At 33.0% G+C, this 17,084-nt stretch overlaps 1 protein-coding gene across 2 annotated transcripts in view; it reads left to right on the plus strand.

Annotated features, from left to right (window-relative positions):
- LOC135135394 (hemicentin-1) overlaps positions 1–17,084 on the plus strand; it is a 454,269-nt gene that overhangs the window by 318,374 nt on the left and 118,811 nt on the right. For both annotated transcript variants that reach the window (XM_064064429.1, XM_064064430.1), the window contains exon 4: positions 10,156–10,515. In XM_064064429.1, the coding sequence (XP_063920499.1) occupies positions 10,156–10,515 (360 nt within the window). The remainder of the gene's footprint in view (positions 1–10,155; positions 10,516–17,084) is intronic.

Consider the following 17,084-nt stretch of genomic DNA (forward strand, 5'->3'; position numbering starts at 1 on the left):
TTTAGAATTTTAAGACACTATTTTGTTATTCTATATAAAATTTTACTGACTATTTCCTTCAAAAAAAGTGGCCATTCGTCCGATGGGCTCGATTACTACACTTCCTTACGTTACATCAGGAAGTAAAAATTAATCCAATCAAATCATTTATATTTCCGCATGACGACCAATAAAATTATCGGATTTGACATTTAGTTAAAAGTTATAAATAATGAGACTAATTTCAAAATTTTGTTTACAAAGAGTATGACGACCCCCGCATTTTTCTGGAGGAACTTTCGCCAAACTGGCCGCAATGCATTTTTACTTTTCACTGGTTACGTTGTCGTACAAAAATTTGCATAGATACAGATCCAGAAAATATTAGATTTTTTATAATTCTTGCGTAAATCACGTTAACCTTTTAATTTTTTATTTGAATAGAACGATAAATGTCCAATTTTTTCAGGAAATAATCTGCAAAATATCCGCTCGTGCAAGTCAAATTGTCGCGCATTCGAGAAAATTTAAATTGTCAACAATTTGACATACACTCGGATATTACTATTGATTAAACTGTCGTCTTCGTTGATTCCCTATTAAAGTCTCTCCAATCCCTTAAAACTGACATATGGTGGCGCTTACATCGGGAGGGAAAGAATCTGAAATGCCGGCTGAATGTCTGACTATTTGACACAATTTGACATATCGGATAACCACCGATAATGTAACGACGTAGTAATGTCATCAAGCGTAATGTGGTGGTATACTATTTACGGCGATTAAATAGAATCATTTGAATTTCCTGTTATCAAACATATAAAATCAGGTATAGAGCAGTACCCTTCGGACATTTTGGTAATATTATTAATTCAGGCCCATAAAACTCAGTTCTAGCAGTGTCAGAAGGGATTTCAGTCGTTTTGTTTGAATCACCCTGTATAAGCAATCGTAAAAAAATTGGTCGAAATTTGTTTCTACAGAACTTCCCTCGCACAATGAAACATCCAGCATTTTCGAGTTAAGCTTTTTCTTTACACAATTTTGTGATGACGTCATCAACATTTTCGCAAAGGACTGAGCCGTTCCTGGTTTAATCAATAAAATAAATTGACTCATTCATTAATTTTTTTGAGCCATCTGTATACCTATATGAATATGAATGCAGTGATAAATCACAAATGAAAACTCATAATATTTTGCACACTGGGTAGAATTTATTCAGCAAAATTTTGAGATGACGTGATCAGTTTTTTGGGGGGAATAAACAGAGATATTCTGATTAGCAATTTACCATACTTACAATAACTTTAAAGTGTCTGCAAGAGTTCAAAGTATTCAGTTTTGCACTTCCTGATTTATTCAATAAAATAAATAGACTGATTCATTTTTTTTGAGTACTCTGTATAAGCAAATCTAAAAAATATGAATGCATTGATAAATTACAAGTATAGACGATTCACATTACTAGTGGGGATCATTTGACAAATTTTGTTTAGCGTTTTAGCATCTACATAATATATCTAATATAAATACAAATTTGACAACAATCGGTCCAGTACTTTCAGAGATTATTATCTGTCTAATAAAAATCCGGGACGGCAGACAGACGGACAGACGGACGGACAGACGGATAGACAGACGGGCAGACAGACGGACAAACAGACGGATAAACAGACGGACAAACAGACGGACAAACAGACGGACAAACAACGTCCCAAAACGTTGTTGTGCTGATGTCACAAAACTCTTCAATCATTAGATTTTTGCGACATCGCCATAGCAACGCAGTTTTGCGACGTCACTAAATTAACTGCAACTTGGTCCCTTCGACAGAATTTTTCCAGCAAAATTTATGGAGGAGATGCACAGATCAATTTTGACTAGGACTTTACCAGGCCACGTTGAGACGTTTACATGATTTCAGAGCATTCAGTTTTGCAGTTTCTAAGTTAAACTATAAAATGTTGAATGGAATTTTGTTTTTTTTTCCAAAAATGTGGATATCTAGGGTAAAAAATAAAACCCAATTCATAAACTACAGGTATAGGAGTATATCATTTCATAAAATTTAAACAAGATTTATTTTAAAAATTTTTTAGATGACGCCACAAATTGTTGGTTGGTAAAGACCATGAAACAAACTTTGGTCATCATTCTAGACTTTACACATTAGTCCTAAAATACGCTTATCAGTCGAGTGCAGATTAATTTTATAATAAAATCACCAACAGATGATAAACAAACGACAAAATAAATGTCGAAAAAATATTAAATTAACCGTTGCCAGAGCTAGCTTACGCTCGAAAAGTAAAGATTACAGTTTTCACATACATATACGGTCGATTTCCTATTAATTTAGCATAACTACTGTACGACTCTACCTACACAGTCGCAATTTTTTTTTATTTTTTACCAACTAAATCAAGTTGTCGTTATCTATAGGTATTAAACCAAAAAAAAGCAAAGTCTTTGTTTTAAAATTATTTTTACGAGATGTTCCTATGTAACTGAAAATTCTTACATTTATTGCAATAGAATTTGAATTATAAAATATAAACCCTTTAAATTTATTCTAACATAACGTTAAAAAGAAACGGCTACTATTTTTATTCATTAGAACACATTGCATCAAGATAAAACAAATAGATAAAACGTGATTGTATTCTTTACTACCTACATACATTAACGTCTACATATGTATAAGCACATGCGCGATCGCATTTAATGAAAATAATAAATACCATAATAGCTATTCAATTTGGAGCATAAACCATAACAAAGCTGAGTTTTATTTGGTCCTGTAATCTAAATAGCGTAACAATATCATTCGTATAGGACCGCTGTTTCAGTTTTAATGTCAACAAATAATCCTTCGATGAAGAATAATAGGACATCTGAAGGTTTAAATTGAAAGTCTCAAAATAACAAGCAAATGCTGCTTTTATTGGGAACACAGTTTAAAACGATTTTTTTATTTCAGTCTAGATCAAAGTTCGCAAGAAAAATCATTACCAAGAATCGACGCAAATAGTTCCACAAACTCATATTTCCGAAAGCTATTTTGAAATACAATTTGGTTTTAGTGGGTGCCGTAGCAGTTATAAAACCTTTTCCAGAGGTATTTGAGACGATATCGTTAAAGTAAATGATCATCCTACGGAAAGAAAACGAATGCGGAAACATACAAATCGCTTTAAACAATTGTCCTCAGAATTTATTTTAGAATATTTTTCAGCAAAATCCTCTGCTGACGTATAGTGAACATTTTCCTTAGAAATATCTCAACGCTGTCGCGCCTAATATCAGTCATTTATGCTGCAACCGCCACTTAACCCATTTTAATAACGTGCACGTCGCAACGAGAGTAGTTTTTCAAAACATTGAACAACAGTGGAATGTCAGAGGTCGCATAAAGACTAAAACCAGCAATGGCTCTTGTGTCTCTGCATGTTTGCAGCTTTATTGCAGTGGAAACTGCACCATAAATTCCTATACTGCTAGGTAATGCTGTTAACCTGAACTATGTACGCAAAACATAGACATATGTTTACTGCACGTGAAAATACGAATAATCTTGCTTCTTGCTTAATTTGTACCACGCAGTTTCGAAGAAGTTAAATTATAAAATGTTATCATACAATTTTGTTTTTTTCCAAAAATCTTTCTTTATTCTCACGTCTCCAATATGATAACTAAGCAGCATGGTTTCATGAAACGTCGGTCGACAGTCACTGATCTCACAATATTTTCTCAATTTAGAAGTTTTAGATCGACGACGGCAAGTTGATTGCATTTATATAGATTTTTGTAAGGCCTGACCGTATTGACCACCATATATTGCTCCGGAAACTCTCAACCTTTGGATTATCAGACTCTCTTATCGCCTTAATTAAATCGTACTTAATTGGTACGTGGTAGATCTAATTATGTTTCATTAAATGGTTTCGACTCTTATTGTTATTATTATACTCAAACTTCAGATGTTCCTCAGGCCTCTGTTTTGGGTTCTCTGCTTTTTAATATGTATATCAATGATATAATGAAGTATTTAACAGGCGACTGTTTATTTAAAAATTTTTGTAGAGGTTAAATTGGTCGAAGATTGTGAGAGGCTTCAGAATATTCTTCATACCATTTCTAATTGGTGCCAGGAAAATTTATTACTCATAATTTATGACATTCATGTATCTAACATCAAAAAAATTCAAAAACGTTTCCTAAAATATCTTGCCTGTAGAATAGATGGGATTTATCCGAATCAAGGTTTTCCACATAACCAGTAGGCGGGAATTTATCTCACCGCTGCAATCCCCCAGTTGAAGTAAGGTGTGTTTTACGGCGAGTAGCGGGGACGCCTTGATCTGGTCCACAAGCTCGTAGCCAGTGCGTCGCTAGGAGCAGTGTTTACAGCTTGTTAAAAAACTACTTCTATCTTACTATATTACTTCAAATAATAATACTTGATGCCCTTTTGATTTTTTCAACCACAGGACCACAGATTTATGATCTTGAAATGTTATATTATGTTGAAATAGTCCAAAAGAAATATATATTTGTAATCAAACTATCGCCACGGCCACGACAGCACTGGTTCTAGCGTATGAGATACAATTCCGCGCGTTGCACATAACATACTTCTAAAAAGTTTTGAGTTGTACAGTCTTCATAGAAAAAGGATAATGGACTCTGTATTCATGTTGATCTAGTTAGTACGTTCCTACATAGATTGCCCGCAGTTACTAATCTATTTGAAACTACAACACCGAGAACTAACATCATGAAAACCTCCCCTCTTTATCAGGCTGTTAGGAACTACTCCTTTGTCCGTCACAAAATTCATTTGTATTATAATTATTATTATTAAAATCTGAACGTGGACTTAAAAAAAGGCCAATTCAAAAGTTTATGAAACCAGGCATCGAAAGTACAAACTTAGTTTTTAAAAAATTACAGTATATTTGAGTGCTTAAAAATTGTTTTGACAAGGAAAAGATATAAAAAAAGATTAATACTTTGGATATATGTCTTTTCAGAGGTAATAATTTTAATAAAAGACAAATAAAATAAAGAGTCGAAATTGTTTAGAGTATAGGTAAGAGAATGTGCGGGCATGACGTATGGAGAAGAAAGATGATGTTTAATTGTTTAATTAAAAGTATCTAAGTATATGAGGCAGAAGGTGTCACGAAGGAGTATGATAAGACAAATAGAACACAAAAGAATTAATTAAAATAGATTTATTAGATAGTAAAATCTACTTTAATTAATTCTGTTATACTCTATTTGTCTTAACAGAAGACGTCAGGATACATACATTTAGTAAGAGAAAAAATAATCATATACAAAGCCAATTCCTTTACGAAAAAGGTGATTTACGAATTGTTGGGAATATTCTTGACTGTTTATTGGTGAACACACTAATAATATGATTTTCAGTCAACAATATGAAATTGTCGCTGGACAATCAACAGCTGCACTAATACGTGTGCCAAGCATTTAATGACAGGCAACAGGTTGATGTAATATACATCGATCTTTCTAAAGCTTTTGATAGAATAAATCGTCAAGCATTAACAACAAACGTCGTAGTTTTTGGTTTGTATGAAAATCTGGTCATGTTTGTTTGTTTGTTTGTATATTCGTATCTATGGATAGAACAGAATGTATTGTCCACAATTGATTTTCCTCTTACATCTTTCTGTAACATACAGGGTTCCTCAGGGCTCGGTTTGGGACTGATCCTTTTCAACTTATTTATCAATGATATTGTTGATGACGTGTCTGGTCTGTGTCCGTTGTATGCGGAGCTCTTTCTTTGAATTACATCTTCGGAAAACATTCTCCATCTGCAGAAAAATTTCTTAAAATTCTTCGATTGGTGTCTCAATAATGGTTTTGATATGAATACGGACAAATGCCACGTTTTCACACATATATACAAATAAAGTGCACGCTATAAACTACGGTTACAGTATTATCGGTATTCAGCTGAAAATACCTAAAGTTATCAAAAACTTGGGTGTTAACGTTAAATCTACTCGTGGGCTAATATTTTCCGGTCATTACAACAATTTGATAATTTCACTTGGTTTCATAATAAGAAATGCGCGCCAATCTCAACAGCTGGCTATTATGTCGAGGTTATGTCAGATCTAAACTCGAATACGCAAGCATTGTGGGATTACCTTATCAACGGAAGTACTTAGATTTGGTAGAACAATCCAAACAAAATTTTTAAACCTATCCACCACGGAATGCTCGACAAGAGTTCTTACTGTGATATTTCTGTATAAAACATATATCCATAGACGATTAATTCCCTTTGGTTGTTGAAGAAATTGTCTTTCCATTGTTCGATAAATAACAGGAACCATGTCTTCTACTTACCCACGCCTAAAATTGATATGTCTAAACATTGACCTCTATATGTCTGTATTTCTGCAAAATAAGTGACAAAAAATTACAATTTTTAATCTTTTCGTAGCCTAATTTTTTATCAGAATATGTATTTCTCGATATTTGTCTCTGAGAAGGTGAACAATAGTAATAATAATGAAAATATTTGGGATGGAGTGGAAATAGTTAAGAGCGGTAAAATTTGAGGAGGATGTAAGGAAGAAAAGAGAGTGTAAGATTTTGTAAGTGTATGAAAAAGGAAAAAAGGTCGAAATGGTAGGTTGAAAGAGAGAAACTAGTTGAAATTTTGGTGAGCAATATAGCAAAGTTTATATAGAATTTGTGGTCATGATAGAGAGACGATTCAACATGTATTGAGGGACTGTGAAGGTATGATAGAAATAGAGGAAAGTAGAGAAGAAATTCTAAACGAAAAGGTAGAGAGATAAGTTGGATCAAAGGCAAGAAAAAGAGTAAACTAAATAAATGTATATAGGTATATATTGTTTAATTATATGTAATAGTATTATGTAAATATTTACTATGGAATCCCAAGAAAGCAAAATAGAATAAAGATTTAAATACAACTTGAGAACGGATAGAGATACTTAAATTCTGTAAACGCCGTTGTTTTTAAATGGAACCGGAAACCTTAATTTAGTACATTGCAAAATTTTTTAGTTCCTGAGCGTAAGCTAAGAAAATGTAGAAATCGAGTCCATCGGACGAAAGGTCACTATGTTTTCTCGACTTTTCATGACCCCAAGAGTACGAAAAAAGTAGTCTCCCGTTTCCGTCTGTCTGTCTGTCTATCGTCTGTGTCAATTTTTATTAGACACGTAATCTCCGAAACTACTGGACCGATTCTTATCAAATTTTGTATGAATTTTAGGAATATCGTGTAGATGGAAAAACTGTAACGAAAATTTTTCTAATCATCTCCACCGCCAATGTGATAACATCTCCTCACAATTTTTCATAGTAAATAGGATTTAAGTTTTATAAAATAACCTAACTCTGTACTTGTTGTTTGTGAATCTATTTTCAGATTTTCCCCGGGGCACCCCCCGAGGTTTATATGCGAAGTTTGCACAAGGTTATTCCTTGACATACAGCGTAGTGTTCCCTTTCGGATGCAAATATTGCGCGATTACTGCTTTTATCTATTGTATTTTTTTTATTGATCAAATCTCAAATACGGTATCCCCAATGTTTTATTCTTAGTATTGTTAATCAGTTTCCTATCATGGGTTGACGACAGGACACTTTAAACCAACTATAAACAAGTGTGTTTTCGTAACATAATACGCTAGAAGCAGTGGCGGGTATAAATTTTTTTAATTTTTCAAAAAACCTATTTGTTCGACTGTAATTTAAAGGCGATATATTGTTTAACGGATTTTGAAACATAGTTAAGTTGCGATTACAATGATATACATACTTAGACATTTATTTCGTTTTCAATTAATAAAAACATTAAATTTATAAACATATAAAAATTAAAATTGTGATGTCCATTCCTGCCTCTGTATGAGGCAGGAATGGACATCACAGCAGCATTGTAGCAGATGTTCTCCAAAAACAGTGGACTGTTAACTTCAAGGATTTGGCAAGTTCAAATATTCAGCGATCTTTCGTAGTATGCTGACAATAATATTGATGCCAACGCTTTGTCTAGTACATTTTCCACTTCTGTGTCCAAGAAAGAGATGAATATTTTTATAAGAATTCAATAAGATAAGATTTACACTAGGAAATGTAACCTTTGCACACTATTTTTGTATTTGACATTTTAGTCAGAATGAAGTACCTCGTATCTTTAATATTTTTCAGTTGAAGAAAATTATTTCTTCTCATCACCCGCAGCACTAATTCGATCAAAAATATCACGCGTAGTGCTGAAAAAATACCTATTCTGTCCCGATATCTAACACACCTTCATTCTTCAAAACTGCAAAATCAAAATCGATAACTAAAAAGACCAAATGTGCAAATAATGCATGTTATAGTACGATTCCTAACGTCTAGTGTATGTAGTTTTAAGAATGACTTCAATAATCACAATAACTATATACCTTTTCTAGATATGGTTACAAAAAATGTCGTTGGAAAAACACTACTTAATAAGGCGAAATTTTAAAAATGAAAGAAGAAAAAATGTCGTATGAACTTATAAGCCAACCAAAAAATAGGAAATAGTTTGAAATAGATACAGTAATATGTTGCAGACCAGAAATATTTGTTGAAGACTGTGGTTTCTAGTCCATCATAAATTTTTACTACAAAAATAATGGAGAAGAAACTATAAAAAAATATACACACCCTTGAAAAACAGTCCAAACAACACCTGCATTTTGTGTATTCCTGATAAGACAAACTACGTTTAAGTGATAATTTTAGAAGCAACTGAACAAAATTTCGAAATTACCCTAACTAAAATAATAATTTAATTTACAAAAAATACAGGAAAAGTGGTTTCCAAAAAAAGTAGACAGTATTTATTAATATGTAATCAAAATAGGTCAGATTTTAGCAGTTGTTGTTTTATCTTAAAATATTTCGGCCTGATCTCAGGGTTCATACTAGTTTAATCACATCGATTTATTTACGTTTTTAGAGAATTGAGCTTATAATCTGCTTAATTATTGAAATACGTGTAAGTAGTTGTAGTAAACCCAACTTTTATGGAAAACATTCAATTACCAATTACACAAACAGTCTTATTTGCTAATAGCCTTAACTAAGAATGTGTCCAAAAATCTACAAAAGAAAAATACTATTTTTTCATAAAACACAAATAAGAGTAGATTTTAGGGCATATTTTTTATAAACATTCATTTAACAATTTTTTTGAGATAACGTTCTGAAATTTCTGAAAGGGATAAACAGGCAACTTTTAATCGATGTTGCAGGTTCTAAGACAAATTTTACGTTTTGTAATTATCCACCTACCAATAAAGCTAAAAATATGGGTAAACTATTAAACCACATATAAAGCAGCAGGTCACAATATAAATTTAAAGTGAGATTTACCCAGCAATATTTTGTGATGGCATCATCAAATTTTAGTGCAAATGAACAAACAAACTTGCCATATATAAGATAATCTTGAAGGGCACCTAAAATACCTTATTATAGTAACTGGTCGGTAATTCCGGAGATTATCTGATAAATAAAACAAATATTAGGACAAACTGTATCAAAAGAACTACATTATTATGCTTTTCTAGCTTATACTCTAGAAGTAAAACATTCTTATTTATTTCATTTCGTCAAGACATATTTTTTTATCATTAGTATATATACGGATTCCTGTCTACATCTTTTTTTTGCCATTTGCCGCATAAAGCCTGTTTCATATGTCGTTGGCGGAACGGGGTGCACCTCAACAAACAAAAAACTTACTTTGAAAACCACATGAACGTATCAGGCAACCTTTTCAGGCGTGAAAATCTCGTCTGCTCAAATCCCATATCAAAAGTTTTGTTTGATTCTAATTAAAAACTCAAAATGAGTTTCAGCTTGTTGGAATGTCAGGTTCTTGAACGTTAACATGAGCATGTTGTTATCATAACTAACAGCTAACAACTTTTCTTTAAGCATTTATTCTATTTACATTTATTTACGTTGATTCTATGGTAGTTTAAAATTGTTATTTATATACAAAACTATCTGTGTCGCCAGTAGAAGCTATACTTTTTTCGATCGCACGTGATACGACAAATGTATTACACTCCACCACAGCTTTCCTAACGTGACATCTCATTTCCTTTTCAGATGCACCAAAGAAAGCCTATCTTATGATCGACAACCGAATTCTAGACCCCGGCAATCCGTTCATCCCTGTTAAAGAGAACGCCGATTTGACTGTGGCCTGCGTGGTGGACGAAGGCAACCCAAAACCGTCGCTGTCCTGGGAACTGAACTTAGGTTCGCTGGCTTTATTGGATGCCCCAGAGGTGCCTCTTGACGTTCTCAACATTACCGAAACAATTCGGGATCAAAAAGTTGGTGCGCGAAACGATGCGAGACTGGCAAGGGTGCAAAGAGCTCACCATAATGCCACTTTGACCTGTTACGTACACCACATCGCGCTTGAACAGCCACTCAACGCTTCAGTTCTCTTGAATGTCCAATGTGAGTACTTATGTTCAGTTTAAATGAGGTTTCAAACGCAAATCTCAAACTATTCGGAAAATTTAATTTATCTCTAGAAAGTTAGAATTTATACTGTTAATCCGACTTGATGAGAGGGAACTAAAATTTTTCTCCGGGAGTAAGGAATACAGGCTAAAATATAAATGGGATAGTGTCGCTAGAGAGGATTGAGATGAGATCCTTTGATTTAGTATCCTTTCTTTTAACGAAGCTTTCCCATTACGAATCAATATTGCGTAGGTTGTTGTTCTTGGAATGTGTTTTCCAAGCAACGACACAAAAGGCATAGGGAAAATTAAATTACGTTTTCGAACCAATCGAAGAAATTTTTACGAATTTTTAATGTCCATATGATTAAAAACACGATTCTTAAACATATAATGTTGTTGTTTACGTAAAATCGAGTAAGAGGAGAAGAAAATATTTATTTCGTCTCTTATTATTTTCTGCGATCTAAAATAAAAGAAGGATCAGAATAGCTCATGCAAACAAGTGAAAGGTCGAAACGTTTAGAGATGTTTTTAATGTTCTGTCTTGCAAACAAAAACATTTTCCCACAGATTATAGCTATAACTTCAAAGTAACTTGCATATGTTGGGCAAATAAGACGTTAAATCTACACAATTAAAAAAAAATCAGTTATGTCATAGTTTAAATCCTTATTGAAAATTTCACAAGCACGAACCTAACAGCATTAAAATAATATAGGCAGAAATGTATACTAATTAATACCATGTCAAACGTATCATATAACTTTTTACAATATTGTAATATTAATTTAATGAAAAAGTTAAAAAATTTCACCTCCCGCATAATAAATCTGGCATGCAAACAACACGTAAGTGGAATATAGCTTCAATCATCAACGGCACAATTAAAGTAGAAAAAAATGTTGCAAATAACGTGCAATTCTTTAAATAAGTATTTAAATTTTGAATCTAGGTTTATCTTAGATATAAAAATTCATGTCGTTCATAACACCAACTTTCAACATATTCACTTTTTCACGTTAGATATTACTGTTCTGCATTTAACTTGACATTGACAGGCGCGCGGTGTATGCACCCCACATGCACATGCGTTTTTAAGCCTACCCAGATTAAAAATTTAAAGAATCGCACGTTAGTAATCCTTCAGAGACTGAGCTTCAAGTGCGACCGCTCCTCCACAGACTTTAAGTAGTGCTTTAAATGAAGCAAGGAGATTAAGAAGGGTCCTGGACAGTAACCTGTCGTTTCTGTGGTTACGCCTATCAGATCGAACAAAATTGTACTTAATTCGTAAGATCTGGAACTAGAAAGCTTTAATATTACTACGAACATTTCCCATAAGGCATTGTTACAATAAATTGTTAAGTTGTTTATCATTAAAGTGCTTTATTTTCAGATTACTAATAATTCAAGTGCTAGATTTATTTGGGTATTTTATGTAGACAATTTGAGTCACTGACTTGGCAACATTTTGTTAATATATTATTACATACAAAAATTGGTCGAAGATTATTATAGCTTCTAAAAATTATAAATTTTAAATTTGACAACTGTATCTTCTGTAAGATGACTCCATAAGCTAAGATTAATAGATGTGACGACTGTTACAGTATCAGAAAAGAAGCATTGTACCCAGATATTTCTAATGAGTTTTTACATATACAAATTTTAGAGATGAAGTCAAGGACACGTATGTAAATTTGAATAGGTACAGGGTTTTTTGAGTCACCTTGTATAAGCAATTCTAAAAAATATGAAAACATTAATAATATGTGTAAAATATGAGTATAGACTCTTAATATTGCGCATGTTTTAGATGCATTCGATAAAATTTTAGATGACGTCCAACGTTGTTTATTTAATTTACCATTCATCCGATAACCTTAAGAGGTTCGCAAAATTTCAGAGCATTCGGTTTTGCCATTTCAAAGTTAAATTGCAAAATGTCGTCACACAATATTGATTTTTTTATAAAAATCTGCATGTTTAAGGTAAAAAATCAAGAACCTTTTCATAAACCACTCCTGTAGGAATATGTAATTTTATAAAATTGAAATAACATTTATTCGGCAAAATTGTAAGATGATTTACTATTGTAAATTTTAGAGATGACGTCATCCCGTTGTTGGTGGGGATAATTAGCCAAATTTTACTTGGCGTTTTACCATCTAGGTATATCATATTCCTAACATACATGTAAAACTTGAAAACAATTTGAGATGTACAACTCTTCCACTGATGCCAAAAAATTCTCAATACACGTTTAGTGCAGATAACAAAGAAACACATTTTTGAACTTTAGAGGCCTTCACACAATAAAATTGTGTTGTTAGAATACATTGCAAAAATTCGAATAGATTTTGTAAGTATTATCAAATTAAATTAGTAATGAGTTTATTGTCCAACGGTTCAAAGTAATATGTATATTGATTTTTAGAAAATTGGTCTAAGGTTGGTTAGACAGAACTTCCCTCACCCTTATTTTCCGCTTCCTTAAAAAATATGATTTTTTTATCACTTCTATAAATTAGAAAAATAATAAATAGTAAATAAGTCGTGGTTTAAGAAAAAAGAGCAAATCCTGCCCATGTGAGCTTCAAACGTCGGACCTTAGGGTTACAAGGTAGACACACCGCCTCATGAGCTATTCTGTAACGATTTACCTGCCGCTCAGACTAGTTTAAAACATTACTATAGAATTTTGATTTTTTTTCGAAAATCTGCCAAAGGTAAACAATTAATGCGGATTCATAAATCACAAGTGTAAGAGTATATGTTATTTTAAAAAAATTTATATGACGCTTATTAACAAATATATGGGGGACTTTCAAACAAAAGATTTGTATTAAATGTTGTTTTCCTGTATAAACTCTTATTTCAACACACGCAGCCGATTTTTTTATAAAAATTGATCCACTGAAATCTTTAACTCCCGCATTCAGCCAAAATCTTCTTTAGTTTTTTTTTTTATATATACTTAAATAATAGTTCGTGGCAGCTAAATTCACAATTTACGGAAGCAGTCCAATTTCTATCACTTACATATTTATATTCTTCTCCTGTCAAAAAACTTTCTGAGCCTTATCTATTTCATCAATGTCGTGTACATACCAGAAATTACCCTTTTTTAATTATGTCTGTATATCAGCAATGATCCTTCTATATCCCTAAGGTAATCAAATTTGACTGGTAAATTTTTTGTACCTATTTATGATTTTTGTTTAGGTGTACGCGGTGACTTCGTGATACTTTGGTTTTCTCATATCCACTTCATTGTGGAAAGTATTCCAGACGCTACCTTCTGATATGTCTAGTTCATATACGATGAAAACAATTTCATTCGACTGTTGTCAAGATCTAGAAACTAGAACTTTTTATTATTTCTGCAAGCCTTAGAAGTGTTAACCCATCTTCGACATTTTCTTTATTCTATTTAAACTGTTTAAAGGAAAATTTATCTTGATAAAGCGGCGAGCTATTTTCACTATTCATTGTAACCATTCGGTGGTTTCTTTGCACAAAATTTTATCACATTTCGATATTCCAGTTTAGATTTCCTCATTTCATAGAAATGAAAATGTATTGCGGAAAATGAAACTACGTAGTTGACAGTAAAGGTTGAAGTTTGTACCTCGCCAGTTTCACACTTAGGTAGATTATTATCTGAAGTCCCCTCGTCAAATACGTATATATATAGATATCAGTACATCTATTGACTGATTCTTTGTTCTTTAGTTGAATATCTGTATTCAATTTATTCAAAATACATTCTAAACTTAGAACCAATTGCAAGAGAGTAGCTACAAGGTGATTATAAAAGATCGAAGATTAAGTAGGCTTTAGAAAGTATTGAATTTTGCCGCCTCGTTGTAATGGTGGCCTGTTGCAAATGCATAGAAATAGAGTGGGTAGATAGAATTATAATTTCAAGGATTATTTGGTCCCAAGGACACCTAGGGCGTGCTCAGCCGAACTAGGAACACTGTACCTCCGTCACATTTTCACTGTTAGTATTGAGGTTAATATTTACCAGCGAATGGTTGTTAAGTTTCTGTTGAATCACGTACTTTTTTAATTTTCCTCGTAAAATTGTGTTTTCCTAGCACTGCTTAGGAGATCTTAAAAAAATGATGGGTTCAAACCCCCTTATTGTATTTTGTTGGGGCTTATCATTCTATCCCCATTCTATGCACAAATGTCGATCACAACCAATGGTCGAATCAATGGAATTGATCCATAGACATCCAACGTATAATACCAAACATGAAGGTCGAGCGTTTACATGAACAATAATTGTTCTAAATTGCAGCACGTTACCGGACCATAATTAAAATATGGTTGCAAGGTACTATATTTAGCACTGGTAACGAAATCCATCCCTTCACAAAAGTCATAGAAAACATTTAAGTCAAGGTTTATATTGAATGCAGAATCTATAGTGTTTGCCAAAATTAAAAAACCACCAGCACTCCATTCTACATTGAAAATAACACCGACGACACCGCAGTATTTGATTTAAAATTTAACATAGGAAAAAAGTGGCGATGGCGGACACAATGGAAAATTTTCGAAGTGTTTTAACGTTTCAAGACGCTTTAAAGAGCAATAATAAATTCAAATTCTACAAACGTTAAAATAATTGGATTATAATTTGTTTGTACTTGCTTATTTCCTGGTGACAACTTGACGTTCGTTGAAGATTCAACGGTATGAACATTAGGCATGCCGATGATTTTCTAAATTTGTTTGTAAATATTTAGTTAATTATTTTTGAGTAACATCTGGATACGTAATTTTTCTGGAAATAGATTCATCTGTGTCTCTTATTGTATTTTTCAAGAAATTAATTTTAAATTGTTAATTCTTATTTTCAGAAATCTGGATGTCTAGGCTAAAATAAATTAAATAACATTTACTATGCAAAATTTTAAGATAACGTCATCAAATTGTTGGTGGAAATGACAAGACAAATTTTGGTTTGGCATTTACGATGTACATGAAAGACTGACTTTTAAAATCTATTATATTTTTTACTTTGTAACATAATCTCTATCTATTTCAATACACTTTTCACATCGACCGTGCAGTTGTTTTATTCCGCGAAAAAAATATTCAGAAACTTGGTCTGCAAAATGCTCATCTACAGCTGACTTCATTTCGTTTTCATCGAAAAATCTCCTACCACGTAACGCCTTTTTTAAATCTTTAAACAAATAAAAATCGCTGGTAGCCAGATCTGGACCGTAGGGTGGATGATTAATTTCCTCGAAGCCCATATCTCGTACAGCACGCTTTACAACTTGAGTTGTGTGAACTGGGGCATTGTCCTGCAATAGGAGAATTCCTCGGCTAAGTTTGCTCCTGCGTTTTTCAATAATAGCTTGTCGCAGTTTGATTATTAAGTCAGCACAATATTGACTGTTCATTGTTCTTCCCCTTGGAAGGTAATCCACCAGAAATATTCCTGCGCTATCCCAGAATATCGTTGCCATAAGTTTGGTTGCCATCCTTTGAACCTTAAACTTGCTCGGTGGCTTTTTTCCCTTTTTTATGCATTGCATAGACTCTTGTTTGAATTCTGGATCGTACTGATAAATCCATCTTTCATCACCGGTTACAATACGATGACAAATCGCATCCAAATTATTCTCACATAAATGAAGAAAATCATGAGAACTTTCCACTCTCCGTTCCCGATCTAACGGCGTTAGCATTTTGGGTACCCAACGCGCGCTCACCTCGCTCATTAACAAATGATTATGAAGAATTTGTCCAACACTATCTTTACTAATCTTCAATTCCTCTGCTATCTGACGAACTCGAATTCGACGGTCTTCGAGAACTAATTGTTCTACTTTTTTGATATTTTGTCGAGAACGACAGTGTAAGAGGGCCCTGGGTGTTCATCGTCTTCAATTAACTTTCGTCCTTCTTTGAACAGTCGAGTCCACCTTTTGACCGTTGCATGTGGTGGAGCACATTGTGGATAAGTGGCCAATAATTCTTCATTCATTTCATTGACACATTTACCTTTTTTTACAAGGTGTTTTATCACACCACGATATTCCAATTTCCAAAAAGACAGCGTTTCACTAGACATGTTGTGATTTGTTTTACGTTTTCTCAATAACCGTTACATCAATCATAACCAAATTTGAGACATCAACTACTAACATTATGTGTGTATACATACAGTCGAAGTTTTTTTTTTAAGCACCCATCTTCTAGACGAGGCTCAATTTCCGCCGGACAACCCTCGTATTTCTAAAATACACATAAAATTTCACAACAATTGGTCCAGTTTCGGAAATTATCTGTCTAACAAAATAAACGCAGACAACAGACAGACGGAGAGCCCTATTTTTCGTAGTCTAAGGGTACACAAAACGTCGAGAAAATAGAAAGTAGCGCTCACTGGATGATATTCTCTAACTTTCGCTCGAAAAATAAAAACAGATAAAAGAAAAATTCATTTTAATACATAGTACACAGTTTATCGATGAACAAAGAATAAAAAATACCAGCAAATTTTGTTCTTTGATGTTCTAGTTCAAGGTA

Source organism: Zophobas morio, unplaced genomic scaffold (genome assembly GCF_036711695.1).
Source record: "Zophobas morio isolate AGI-343-1 ecotype UQ-CSIRO unplaced genomic scaffold, CSIRO_AGI_Zmor_V1 ptg000024l, whole genome shotgun sequence".
Classification (NCBI taxonomy): Eukaryota; Metazoa; Arthropoda; class Insecta; order Coleoptera; family Tenebrionidae; genus Zophobas; species Zophobas morio.